This window comes from Carassius gibelio, chromosome A4 (genome assembly GCF_023724105.1).
Source record: "Carassius gibelio isolate Cgi1373 ecotype wild population from Czech Republic chromosome A4, carGib1.2-hapl.c, whole genome shotgun sequence".
NCBI lineage: Eukaryota > Metazoa > Chordata > Actinopteri > Cypriniformes > Cyprinidae > Carassius > Carassius gibelio.
In genome coordinates this window covers 29,561,411-29,576,082 of record NC_068374.1, presented here as the reverse complement: position 1 = coordinate 29,576,082, position 14,672 = coordinate 29,561,411, and the positions used below count along the sequence as shown (strand labels likewise).

Here is a 14,672-nt window from a genome sequence, read left to right as displayed (position 1 = left end):
CTTCTCGGCTCCTTGCATCTTTCCACAATAGTTCCTGGGTGCCAGTTTTCCTCTCCTTGTCTAGGACCCTTACACTCTGTCCACGAAACAATGGTGGTAAGTCCCTACCACTACATTGGTCATGGTGTGTTTTCATTTTTGTAATCCTTTTTTCCAGGCGCTGTCTGTGTTCCAGTTTACCTGGATCTGTATGACTTGGTAGGAGTGTGGTGATTGGTCTGCCGAGGAGTAATTCTGCAGGGGATGGTAAATCACTGTCAATGGGTGTCGCTCGCACCTACATCAGAGCCACTTGTACATCTCCTTTGTGTTGTATTGTTTTTTTTGATGATTGATTTGATGTGTCTCACATGTCGTTCAATAAATCCATTGCTTTTTGGATAGTGTGGTGAACTTGTGATATGTTCTATTCCCCAATCAGTTACGAATTTCCTGAAAGGTTGTCCCGTGTACTGCGGTCCATTATCTGTCATTATCATCTGGTTGACCAAATAAAGACATGTAACATTGCATTTTTTGTGCAACTGCATGGCTACTTACTGGTATGGGCATTTCATCAACTAATGGATACTTAGAATATCTGTCCACGGTAAGTAGGTACTGATGGCCATGGATCTCGAACAGATCTGATGCCAGGTATTGCCATGGCTTTGTGGGAGTTTTGTGTGGAATGAGAGGTTCTTTTGGTTGTGCATCTTGGTGTTCTGCACATTTTTTCAATGTCTGTGTTTATTTTTGTCCAATATACACTTTCTCTAGCCAACCTGCATGTTTTTTCGATACCTTGGTGGGCTGCATGGAGTTGAGTCAGAATGTTGCTGGTCATGGATTCTGGAATAAGCACAGACCAGTTCATCATTGGTAGATGTGCCGCCATTTTTGCACATGTATCTTGTACTCACGTTAAAAGTAGTCGTCCTTTTCTGTATTTTGTTGTATCCTCGGACTGATAAGCAATTATCACGCAGACAATGCTCTTTTACGATCCCACACGTGTATAAGAGAGCGTGTCACAGAGTGGACTCCCACGGTATTCACACAGCTATCTAACGTTAAACAGATTGGGCTCGAGCATAATTTCCTTGCTTCATTGGTCACGAACACTCACGTGGATGATACTATAGTTGTTTTACCGCTGCCACCATGAAGTATTACTCTACAGAATCAGAGATGGATCAGAACATCTTTACTAAGGATTCACATGTTCAATATAACATACACTTCCGGCTCACGTATACTCGTACACACACGTACACACGTATTACATATCACAACAAGAACCAGGAACTGTGCATGGCTGCCTGGATATATAGCGTTATGTCTTAATACTCATTGAATTTTAAATGAAACCAGTGTAATCCTGATTTTACAAAATGTAACTGTAATCTGAATGCTTAGTTTCTTGGTGCAACTGTAAATGATTATAGTTATTACATTTGTGTATCCTGATAAGGCTACATAACGCCCATTTATTCCGTTACTAAGCAACCATGATTACTATTGCGGGGTCTTATTAATTTGTAGTAGTTGTTTGTGTGTGGGTTGTGAAATGCTAAATACTGCGAAAAGAAAGTCTCTAAATCCAAATGAATCAAACAAGGATTGACTCAGAAAAGACGCCAACGAATGCACGAGTGCCACTTGATCCACAAACGCACATCTTCCTTGCTGCATACACAAATTCTGCTAAACGCAAAACAAAAAAATCTGTATTCACAAACATGTTTCTATTTGTAGAAACCGCTGCAGATACATATAATTCTGAATTCCACAGACACAAGTTGACAGACATTTGGTTGAGGATAGTAAGATACATTTAACAAGTTAATAGATAATTGTGCATTTGTTTAGTAAATTTGTGAATAATTTTATCCCATGCTTCTGTGTCACTCTATAAACGTATCTACTGTTCTGACCGCGAGCTGAACAGGTTTCTCAATCTCTTCTCGCGCGCACCGAGATCTGAGCATTGAGACCTGAGTAACAGTCTCTCTCCTCAAACTTGACTTATTTACTGGATTTTTTAAAAAGTCAATACTAACATTATTGTACGCATACACCTGGGGCCCGTTCTTCGTACGTCGCTTATTACATCCGAGATCAAGTGACACATCCAAGATGATATCATCGTGCTAATCATGATCCGGCTAATTGGGTTCTTCGAACACACCTGTTGTGTATGTTTAGTATCACTCGATTGAGTTATCTGAGATAATTGCGTGTTCATGTGTTGGCTTAAAAGGGGTAATGTATCGATACTCGAAACCATGATCAGCAGTGCAGCGATTGGCTGATGGCAAGACGGCAATGTAATGACGTCATATAATTTAAAATGACACCCGACGAAAAACTTGACAAACTATTTAATTGTTTTATTTATTTTGTAGGCAATTTTTTTAGTTTTTTTTTTTTGTTTCTTCTCATGTCTTTATCTGTTGTTTCTTTAAATGCTAGAGGACTAAGAAATCTCACTAAGAGAAAGGCTGTTTTCTTTTATCTCAAACAATTTAAAACTGACTTTTGTTTCCTCCAAGAATGTCACTCATCAGTAGAGGATCTTAATTTCTGGAGATCACAATGGGGTCTGGACATATGGATGTCTCATGGCACGTCACATTCAGCCGGTGTATGCATTTTAAAAAATCAGTTTAAAGGGAAGGTGTTACTCAGTGAAAGTGACGTAGATGGACACTTTATCAGTCTCGTGACTGAAATTTCAAATTTGACTTGTATCCTTGTTTGTGTTTACGGTTATAATCAGAAGAAAAAAAATGAAGCCTTTATTAATCGCTTAGAGGAACATGTATTGAAATTATTGACTAAGTACCCAAATTCCATGCTTATTTTTGGTGGTGATTTTAATGTGGCTTTAGATAGCAGCATGGACCTATGGCCTCCAAAACTGTCTGACAATAGTAGTTTATATTTGAAAATGTTTATGCAAAGATTCTCTTTGATTGATAGTTGGAAGGAGTTACATCCCTCTCAAAAGATGTTCACATGGAGTAATAACGCTCTCTCCTCCCAGTCCCGAATTGACATGTGGCTTGTTTCTAAAGAATTTTACAATACCTCTTCTGATATTTTACCATCTCTCTTTTCTGATCACAAGAGTATCTTTATTCGTGCCCATTTCCTTGCTTCTGATGATGTGCGTGGGTTTTGTTCTTACTGGAAACTTAACAATTCTATTCTCTCTTATAATGAAGTAAAAGATGAAATCAAAAAGATAATTCAAAAAAATTGGAATAAAGCAAAAGATGAGAACAGTTACAGCAAAAATTGGGAATTTACTAAATACGAAATTGGCAAATATCTTAGAAAATTTAGTAGTGATGTGGCAAAAAAGAAAAAAACTGATGAAAATATTGTTATGTTATATACAAAATCACTAATCTTTTATCAAAAATATGGATGATTTACTTGATTGTGAAAAAGCTGAACTGGCTGAATTACAGTGCAAATTAGACAACATATATAAACAGAAAGCAGAAGGGGCATTTATTAGATCGCGTAGAAAATGGATTGAAGAGGGTGAACAGAACTCTGCATACTTTTTCAGACTGGAAAGGCAGCAAGCTAAAAACAATCAAATTCAAAAATTAATGATTAATGGTAATATTAGTGATGACCCAAAAAATATTGCTAAGTTTTGTGCCAAATTTTATAGTGATTTGTATACTTCTAAATTATCCCAACAATATATGAATGACTTCTTTAAATCTTTACCTAATATAAACCAGCTAAGTGACTTAGATAAAAAAATTTGTGATGCCTCTATTACACTGAAAGAGATAGAGGAAGCTATTAATACTTTAAAAGCTAACAAATCTCCCGGAACAGATGGTCTCAGCTCAGAATTTTACAAGCTGTTTAGTTGTAGTATAGCACCATTCTTATTAAAGGTTTATGAGGAAAGTATAGAGAAAACACTGCTTCCAGCCACATTATGTCAAGGTTTAATAACACTTATCCCAAAATTAAATAAAGATCCCCTTTTAATAGATAACTGGCATCCAATTACATTATTAAATAATGATTATAAAATTATAGCTTTAGTTTTAGCAAAAAGATTGAAATGTGTTTTGCACTCCATAATTGACGAAACACAATCGGGATTTATGCAGAAAAGGCACATTTCTAATAATATACGGTTAGTTTTAGATGTGTTAGATTATTCAGATTTAATAGACAGTGATTGTTTCATTTTCTTTTTAGATTATTACAAAGCTTTTGACACATTGGAACATGAATTTTTATTTCAGGCTCTACAAAAAATTGGCTTTGGTGATGCTTTTTGCAGGATGGTCCAAATGCTTTACATAAACGGAAACAGTTCTATTAAATTAAGTAATGGCACTTCACCTAGATTTTTTTTTAAATGAGGAGTTCGACAAGGATGTCCAGTGTCCCCTTACCTGTTTCTTATTGCAACACAGTTCCTTAGCACACATATAAACAAAAGTCAATTAAAGGGTATCAGAATTGGTAACACTAAAATTAAAATTAGTCAATTAGCAGATGATACAGCTTTTATTCTTGAATGATTCATCACAAATTAAATTGGCTTTGAGTATTCTTCAGACTTTTTCTAAAGCTTCAGGATTAACTTTAAACCTTAATAAATGTGACTTGCTTCCAATTAAAGATTGCTCTCTTACTTCTATTGAGGATATTGCTGTCAAAAATAGGGTAACATATCTTGGTATATTAATTAATAAAGATGAATGTAGGTGTTCAACAAACTTCAAACCTATTATTACCAAACCACAAAAAAAATTTAATTGTTAGTCACAAAGGGATCTGTCACTAAACAGAACACTGCTCGCTAAGGCAGAGGGTTTGTCTCGTTTGTCCTATGCAGCTCAATCTCTTTTTGTGGATAGGCCCACATCTAAATTAATTAATGAGGTTCTAATAAAATTCCTATGGAAAAATAAATCTCATTAATTGAGAAAATCAGTCATATTAAATGGGTAAAATAATGGTGGTCTGAACTTTATTGATTTTGATTCTCTCAACAATACTTTCAAAATTAATTGGCTGAACCAATATCTAGCCCAACCATCTTCTATTTGGAATGTTTTTCCTCAATTAGTGTTTTCACAACTTGGTGGCCTTAATTTTCTCTTAATGTGTGATTATGATATATCCAAACTCCCGATCAAACTTTCCAACTTTCATCGACAGGTTCTCTTAGCATGGGCATTAATTTATTAGCATAACTTTTCACCACAAAGATGTTTTATTTGGAACAGGGCCGTGCACAGACCTTTTGAGGGGCATGTGCTGAAACTGAAAAAGGGCACCCCCCTCCCTTTTTTATATCAATTATATATATTCTCTTTTTTAGCTATTCTGTTTGGTTTCATAAGCTAATTTGTATTATTTGGTTAACATTATTATGAATTACATTGAGAAGAGGGGAAGGTAAGCAATGAGTCAAGTATTTTTGACTAACTTTTTTGAAATATAATTTAAGTAATTATGTCCAACACTACGGTACAACTCAATTCCAGATTATAAGAAACTATAGCCATACCGTTACTATAACATATCCAACATGTTTCCGCCTACCTGGCAAAAATTTGATACTGTGGTGGACCAGGGATGTTGGTTTCTTGAAGGTCTCTTATTCACTACACTTTCCCTAAAATAAGCCAGCAATGAAAAAATTAATAAAAATAGTGTGAAAAGTACAGTTGCAGTGAAAAGCATTTCTGAAGGATCACGTGACACTGAAGAGTACTAACTGCAGTAATGATGCTGAAAATTCAGCTTTGATCACAAAAATAAATTACATTTTAAAATATATTCAAATAGAAAACAGTTATTTAAAATTGTAAAAATATTACACTATATTACTGTTTTTGCTGTAAAAATGGAATGAATCATGAATTACATTCTGCATGATAAAATATAAAGATTTCACAGTGATCTTCTGTAATTTTTTTTAGTTACTACTACATTACTGTAGTAAAACCATGTTTTACTACTTTTTATACAGAGAGTATTCGGAGAGTATACCATAACATGATTATCCTAAATGTTAAAAAATTAAGTGTATCAGCAATCATAAATCAAAGAAGAAATTTCTTAGAAATATAGTTATCTAGGTGACGAGGATCACTCGCTGCTTTGTGTAAGTTCCAGTACGAAACAGCGCGGGGGCGCACCTGCTATGATTTTCCGATGGTAAAAACAAATTATATGTTGTTGTTATCAATATATAGTTTTTGACCAGCGAATGCGTGCAAATGTTATTTATTTTTTTTGTCCGTCATTAAAACGGCGACGGCGCCTGCCGCTGCCGGTGTTACGGTTTAACTGGTTACCGTGTTATCTGGTGACCAACTTCCTGTTTAGGTCTCCGCTGCAGATGTGCTGGAACGACGGCAGCAGATTCGCCGATTCTGAAAGCACAAACTGACGTGATATTAAGTGCCTAATAAACGCAGACTTGCTCATTGCATGATTTTGATATTCTTGCAGAGATAACAAGTTATAGGTATGATCGCCCGTAGCGGCTGAAGTAAGTAGGATAAACAAAAAAATAAAATAAAGTAAATCTGTGTTGGCACGGGTTTCGAACACGCGCTAAAAGACGACGCGCCGCGAGACGACAGTCACGAACCACCGAGCCATCGATCTTTACATAAGCAGCTCCAGATCTCTGGATTCAACACAGGACTCTCGGCGTCACATCGTGAAACGGGCTGAATCAAGGAACTGTGACCGTGTTAACTTGTGACCTCTGTTTGCAAGCCAAAATCCAATTTTACTGTTGCTATAAGTTAACATTTCCAGCCAAAGCGCTTCTAATGCTGCTAAATGATTTGATACGATCTGAAAATTACTCATCGTCAAAAATTACGAATCCCATTAATGTAAACATGCATAACAACAGCCCAACGTTTAAGTAGCTTAGTTCCCATTGGTTCATTGGCAAAAACACATTCTTACAGTGGCAGGCTGCCCACATACACTTCTTATTTTACAACATAAAAAAGATATATATCACCTGTCATCTATCCAAGACAACATTTAAAGTGTTACTAAATAGCCACAACTTTTAAAGAGTGTCAAAAACACTAGTAAAAATCAGGATTTCGAAATGGATCCATATCTGTTGGGACATTGTTCCCATGCAACCTCTCAGCCACAATGTCAAAATATGTATATGACAAATTTCCAAAATCTTTCAATCAATGCTCCACAAGTTATTTTTCACCATCACAATCCCTTTTATTGTAAGATACAATGGATTTATAGGTACAAGGAATTTATCTTGGTGTACTAGACATTTGTGAAAAATACAAAGAAAACAAAATGAATCAAAGAAATGTTAATGCTCAAATCAATCATGCTACAAAAGACAGTGTACACAGAAGTGGTTCATTTCACTGGTTCATAATCACTAAGCTCATTGGTTTGACGATGCCATCACTAAATCAATGAACTGACTTTAGCTGAAAAATGACTGTTGTTCTCCATTTTCCTGTTGACTCTGTAAAGCTGCTTTGACACAATCAGTATTGTATAAAGCACTATATAAACAAAGGTAAAAAACAAATTCATATAACACTTCTAGAGGACTTTTCACTGCTTTACCACACACACACTTAAACACAAGCAGGACAAATCAAATCTTCCTCAATAGGAGGCTGACCAACACAGTTCCAGTGAAACCATAGGTCACATGTGATATTAATCTGTGAAGAATGCATGTTGCACTTTAAAGACAATGTGCCTGTGTTAACTTGTTTATCATCTATTTTGTTTAATAAAGATTATGTGAAATATTATCTATTATATTATCTAAATCATCTAAACATCACAGAACATTTTCACGAGCTTTAATGGTTGTAACGGAAATGGCCATTTGGGTTCAATCAAAACTTTGATGGTCTTTGCATGTAAGTCTTTAATGATAATTATATGTAATCAATTGTGCTTTGTGTCTAGTTGATTTCAATTCAGATGCATACAATCACAACCATTCAAGCAGAAAAAATATGTTGCAAAGTTATTTAAACAAAGTAAATTACACTTTACAGCAAAGTAGTGCAACCTATTATTATTAAATATTGTTCCTCAAAGTGAAATGATGCTTTCTGTACATCTAGTTTTGAAGTTCATAGCCAAGAAGTGTATGTGGGCAGCCTGCCACTGTAAGAATGTGTTTTGCCAATGAACCAATGGGAACTAAGCTACTTAAACGTTGGGCTGTTGTTATGCATGTTTACATTAATGGGATTCGTAATTTTTGACGATGAGTAATTTTCAGATCGTATCAAATCATTTAGCAGCATTAGAAGCGCTTTGGCTGGAAATGTTAACTTATAGTAACAGTAAAATTGGATTTTGGCTTGCAAACAGAGGTCACAAGTTAACACGGTCACAGTTCCTTGATTCAGCCCGTTTCACGATGTGACGCCGAGAGTCCTGTGTTGAATCCAGAGATCTGGAACTGTTTATGTAAAGATCGATGGCTCGGTGGTTCGTGAGTGTCGTCTCGCGGCGCGTCGTCTTTTAGCGCGTGTTCGAAACCCGTGCCAACACAGATGTACTTTATTTTATTTTTTTGTTTATCCTACTTACTTCAGCCGCTACGGGCGATCATACATATAACTTGTTATCTCTGCAAGAATATCAAAATCATGCAATGAGCAAGTCTGAGTTTATTAGGCACTTAATATCACGTCAGTTTGTGCTTTCAGAATCGGCGAATCTGCTGCCGTCGTTCCAGCACATCTGCAGCGGAGACCTAAACAGGAAGTTGGTCACCAGATAACACGGTAACCAGTTAAACCGTAACACCGGAACTTGATGCAGCTTGCCACCGTTTCAAATGAGTTTTTAAAGGGGACAGAAGCGATCACTAATTAATTAATCAAATAATTTTTTAGGGGGGCTGGGCATAAGTTCAGCTGAAGCCCCCCTAAAAAGGGCCTAGCGACGCCCCTGGTAGAGCCGTTGCTCCTCCACATCGAGAGGAGCCAGCTGAGGTGGCTCGGGCATCTATTTCGGATGCCTCCTGGACGCCTTCCCAGGGAGGTGTTCCAGGCACGTCTCACCGGGAGGAGGCCCCGGGGAAGACCTAGGACACGCTGGAGGGACTATGTCTCCCGGCTGGCCTGGGAACGCCTCGGGGTCCCCCCGGAAGAGCTGGAAGAAGTGGCTAGGGAGAGGGAAGTCTGGGCGTCTCTGCTTAGACTGTTGCCCCCGCGACCCGGCCCCGGATAAGCGGAAGATGATGGATGGATGGATGGATGGATGTTACGTGACAGCATTAATGAAAGTTTCTTAAGGGTCAATATCATGTTATCTGCATCTCCTGCGCTCCATCAAGCCACTCTTATAATAGCAGTCATCACTCAAAATAATGCACGACTCTATTATCTGTATAGCATGTGTGTAAGACTTTAATACAATTATGAAGTAATAATTTTATGACAAATAAATATTTCAGTGAGTAAAACTGGCTGTCTATAGTAGGCCTAGGCTGTTATGGACTACACAGCATTTTTATATTATTTTTAAATATTTTTTTTAATGATTATTATTTTAAATTATTGTCCCTGGATCAGTACGATACTCTTGTAATAAAGTATCGGTGGTAGCAGACATATTTTGAGTATCAGTTCTGGTTGAAGTGAAGCGATCTAATCCTGTTTACATGAAATAAGCCTGCTCCCGAGCAGGTTTAAGTTTACGGACCTGTTGCTATGACAGCAGCTCCGGGATGAGCTTCGAAGAACCAAATGATCCAAGATCACACCAAATCGTCAACATTCAAATCCAGCTAACTGAGTTAGTGACGTACGAAGAACAGGCCCCTGGAAGAGTAAAATACTTGTGTTATTGTTCAGGTACACGGCTGGGTTAAAAATAACCCAATTGGCAAGAACACGTGCTGGGTAAATATTGGGACAGACACGTGCTGGGCTAAAGTAACCCAGCATGCTGGTTTACACATTTATCTGTTATCCCAGCAGGTTGGGCTATTGTGAAAACCCCAGATAAAGTCATTTTTACCATTTGTATTTTTGTGGTTCTGGGTTATTCTCATAATTTTGCCTATGCTCAACAAGACAATCATGGATTAATAAATAATGAAGAATACAGGTTATTTAGACTGTAAAAATATATATATTAATGCCATCACAAATGTGTCAAAATTTGTACCAATGACAAACAACATTTTCAACAGCAGTTTCCAGCAAATGCAAAAATCAAATAAGAAAATTAGTTCTGAAAGACTGGTGTCTAGCTGTTTAACTATTACATTTTGAAATGACAGTGAAATGACATTGACAAAAAAAATAAAAAAAAAAATAAAAAGAATGTTAAATAATTTAAAGATGTCCTAAAATGTAAATAAAGCATATAAAGACGCCTAGGTAGATGTGCACTGCTTAGTGTAGTTAAGGTGTAGTTCACCCAAAAATTTAAATTATTTCATTTATTACTCCCCACTTATGTCGTTGCAAACCCGTAAGACCTTCGTTCATCTTCGCAACATAAGTTAAGATATTTTCGATGAAATCCGTGAGCTTTCAGACCAGGGTGAATAATTTTCATTTTTGGGAGAACTATTGTCAAACACTTAGAAAGCTTTAAAGCAAAGATCTACAACTGAGAGCAGTGTGGTCTGATATAGAGCCTGTCTATAGAAGGGCAATTTTCAAAAGGAATTGCAAATTATATTTACATAATCCAAACACAATTGCAAATCTTGCATTATGTTTCCATTTTCATGAATGCACGGTGACTGCCAAATTTCAAATGGAAAATCTAACTCCATTGGCAGCTGTATTTTCCATGTATTATGAGCAATAAGCCTATAATATTTAAAAAATACAGTATCAAAGCAGCTAAATAAATAGGAAAATAGTATGTAATAATGAAAAGGGACAACAGTAAACACTCAGTTTTCAGTTAAAGTCAATTCATCATTGATTCAGCGACGTATCATCCAGCTGTGCAATCAAGTCAATGATATAGCTTGATATTAAGGGTTCCCCAACTAAGCAAGTCAGAGGCGACAGCAGCAAGGAACCAAAACTCCATCGATGACAGAATGAAGAAAAAACCTTGTGAGAAACCAGTGTCATTCGGGGGGCCAGTTCTCCTCTGACCAGACGAAACCAGCAGTTCAATTCCAGACTGCAGCAAAGTCAAAATGTGCAGAAGAATCATCTGTTTCCTGTGGTCCTCTGAGACAAGGTCTTTACAGGGGATCTGTATCTGGGGCTCTAGTTGTCCTGGTCTCCGCTGTCTCTCAGGGCTATAGAGGTCCTTTCTAGGTGCTGATCCACCATCTGGTCTGGATACGCACTGGATCCGAGTTACTGCAGTGACCCCTCTGATCTGGATACGTACTGATCAGGGTTGCTACAGACAATACTATGGGCCGTGTTTGTATTGGGAGGGGACTTCACTCAAAGACAATTGTGCCAAACGCTTTGAACAATAGAGGTAAATGCACTACTAAAGGCAGCTGCCGCTCCGAGAGATGCGTGTTAAAGGACTGACAGTGAAACCTGGGTCTCCCTATATTCTTGGCACCTTACACAATAAATAAGTCTGTTATTTTTACCCCAAATGCAGGTACTATCCCCTGCTAACAGGTGAAGCCACATGGTACTATTGGTCAATATTCACCATTAACCAAATGCTTTTCTCCTGAGGAATAAAATATACGGTGAGATGCAAGAGTAGAACTGCAATGTTGTTTTGCTGACGTGAATCAGAGTGCAAACAGTGAGAGATTTGGGGTAAAAACCACAAAATATTTCCCAATACAAATACACCCCAAAGTATATTCCCACCCCGACACGAACTGACAGGTTTCCATGTAAGACATCTGAAATTCAAATGCTTTTCAATTGTGTTTGGACTATGTCACAATTTATGTCACAAAAAAAAAAAAAAAAAAAAAAACCTTTCCATTGTGCTTTGCAGTGCTTTACATTGACTGTGTGCAGACTCTGAATTTGGGAGACAGTCATGTGGCTCTTCAGTTATGGGACACTGCAGATGAAGAAAGGTAAGGCCCTGATACCTACATAGTACAAACAGGATTGAGTTAGTTTTGCATTAATACAATTATTATCGTCTTTTAGGACATTTACATTTAGCTTGAGTCTGATTTCTTTATTTTTGTTCCACAGTCTGTACTCTTATCCTTTTAAGCATCTCTGAAAAGCTTGTCGTCTAGAGTAATCTATGGCATAACCAAAACATAATCTCAACTTGTCACTGATGATAAACATCCAGCTTTAATAAAAAGCAATGTCACTGTGCCCTGCAGGTATCGCAGCATTACCAAGCAGTTTTTCTGTAAGGCAGATGGTGTGGTGGTCATCTATGACATCATAATGGAGGACAGTTTCAGATCAGTCCGCCCCTGGCTGACCAGCATACAGGAGGCCGTAGGCGACCCTATACCTGTCATGCTCCTTGGCAACAAATCGGACATGAAGAATGAGAGAGAAGTGCAGACAAAGGAGGCTGAGCAGAGGTGTAGACATCTCTTATGATGTCAATCACACAGTATATCATAGTAAATTATTAATAATATATAATATGCTCTGTCTTTATCTAGCATCACCTCGTTCAACACAGTAAGCACAGATTAATAGTATTTGATAAATTTGATAGGGAGCAAACTTGAATTTTTATGAGTGCAGTGCTTATACTGGAGCTAATGTGATACATCTGGCCAGGTAAGAACTCAAAAACACACAACTGCAACATGTTGTTAAAGACTGACATATTTTGTTAAGCTGTGATGTTAGTAACACTTCAGCCACGGCTGCAACCCACAAATAAATTATATAACTGAGACAGCTACAGTAACCGACATAATCTTCAAAGTGCAATCAAAAATGTGACTTTGCCGATTGTGTGAACCATATGTAGTTTATTTACTTTGAAAGGCCCAGTAAATGTGCCTGCTGGCAGCCAAGTTGAGATCACATGACCAGCCCAATGCTAATAAGTTTTTCTCAGTATCTCCACTATAATCAGACACTTTCAGCTGTTGAATAAATTAGATATGAGATTACTGCACAAGCAAAACATATTTCGTTTTATATATATATATATATATATATATATATATATATATATATATATATATATATATATATATATATATATATATATATATATATATATATATATGTATTAAGTATTTATTATTATTATTATTATTATTATTATCATCATCATCATTATCTTAAAAGTGTTTTAATGAACATTGATATGTAAATACAACTTGTTTATTTTTTTATTTTATTGTTGTTGTTTTATTTATTTTAATTCATGCTTTAAGGGTCCTGAGGGAGCAGGAAGACAGAGTATGGGTAAATACCAAAGATATTAATTTGACTTCATATCAAATACATTTGTATATGTGTCCAGCAGATGGCAGCAAAGCTCTTATTATAAAGAGCAGCAGGCAAGAGTCTTGTCCTTGTGTCGCCACAAGAGAAAAAATGTTCATTTATTTAATTCACACATTTTGGCTACAAATTTAATTTAAATCAGTGGGTTACACAAGTTTGTATAATTCAATGTTGTAAACTTATTGCATGCAAGAAAGAAAAGTAATAGGCCTATGAGCATTGAGGGACATGTGCCCTATTAGAGCTTTATATTTAGCAGCGCCTCTTATGTTATTGTTACTGTTACCCCCTTAAGGCTCAGATGAGGTTTCTGTCCTCCATCCAGTGCCTCTCTCAGGTTTGGGGTGGATATCAAAATCAGAGAAAAATAGGTGTGGGTTGGCGGATGGATAATTTATTTCATGCAGCGACTTTCAGATGATGTTTGAGCATCTCTACTCACAACTCTTCACAGTCATTTAGGACTCTTCTAACTCATTTAAAACTATGTTTATGAGGTCACTCATCAAAATGTTCATAAAGGAAACTGATTGGGACAGGAAACTTTCCAGTTCATTTACAAAAACAAAGCTCAGCAATTGCAGATATAGAAATACTAGTGCAGATAACAAATTACTTCATGTTTTGAGTTCATGTTAGTTAGCCTATTAAATCAACTGTAGGCTACATTTTTAAAGACTCAAAAGTATTGTTATTAAAAAGTATATTTTAGCAATGCTTGTCAGGAACACATTAGTTTACATATATTAATGCATATAGTATATTAGTAGGGTATTAAAAAAGACAAAATATATAAAAAGTTCATCATACAGAAAAAGTTTGCAGCTGCACTTGTATGTGTTTATACTGAAATACCGATCTATTCCTTTGGTGACAGTAAAGGACTGAAATGGTAAACTTGATGACCACTTAATTGTTAAATGAATAATAGAACTGAATCAATGGAGTTCACTTAGCAAAACTGTAACGAGATATTAACATCTAAATAAAATAAGAAAAAAAGTAGCGCTCGATGAAGAGGATACTTACCTACAACAGGGGCGATTCTAGGATTTTTTCAACTGGGGGGGCACAAGAGGGGCCACGATTAATACAGAGGGGCCAATCTTGTGTTGTTTGAACTGTATATCCAAATCATTTCAAGAGTTCAGTAACCTTTAAAATCAGTAATAAACGGTGATACCCTATTATATTTTAATAGCAGTTATTCACTGCTCTAAATAAAAAAAAAATCGAATACAATTTGTATTAACTTTT

At 36.5% G+C, this 14,672-nt stretch overlaps 1 protein-coding gene across 1 annotated transcript; it reads left to right on the top strand.

The window, feature by feature from the left end:
* The first annotated feature begins 1,143 nt into the window (after positions 1-1,143).
* Positions 1,144-13,843, top strand: LOC127971094 (EF-hand calcium-binding domain-containing protein 4B-like). The gene is made up of 7 exons (XM_052573882.1): positions 1,144-1,240; positions 11,968-12,052; positions 12,317-12,528; positions 12,560-12,568; positions 12,671-12,731; positions 13,343-13,373; positions 13,823-13,843. The coding sequence occupies exons 1-7, from the start codon at positions 1,144-1,146 to the stop codon at positions 13,841-13,843; spliced, it is 516 nt and encodes a 171-aa protein (XP_052429842.1).
* Positions 13,844-14,672: the final 829 nt, after the last annotated feature.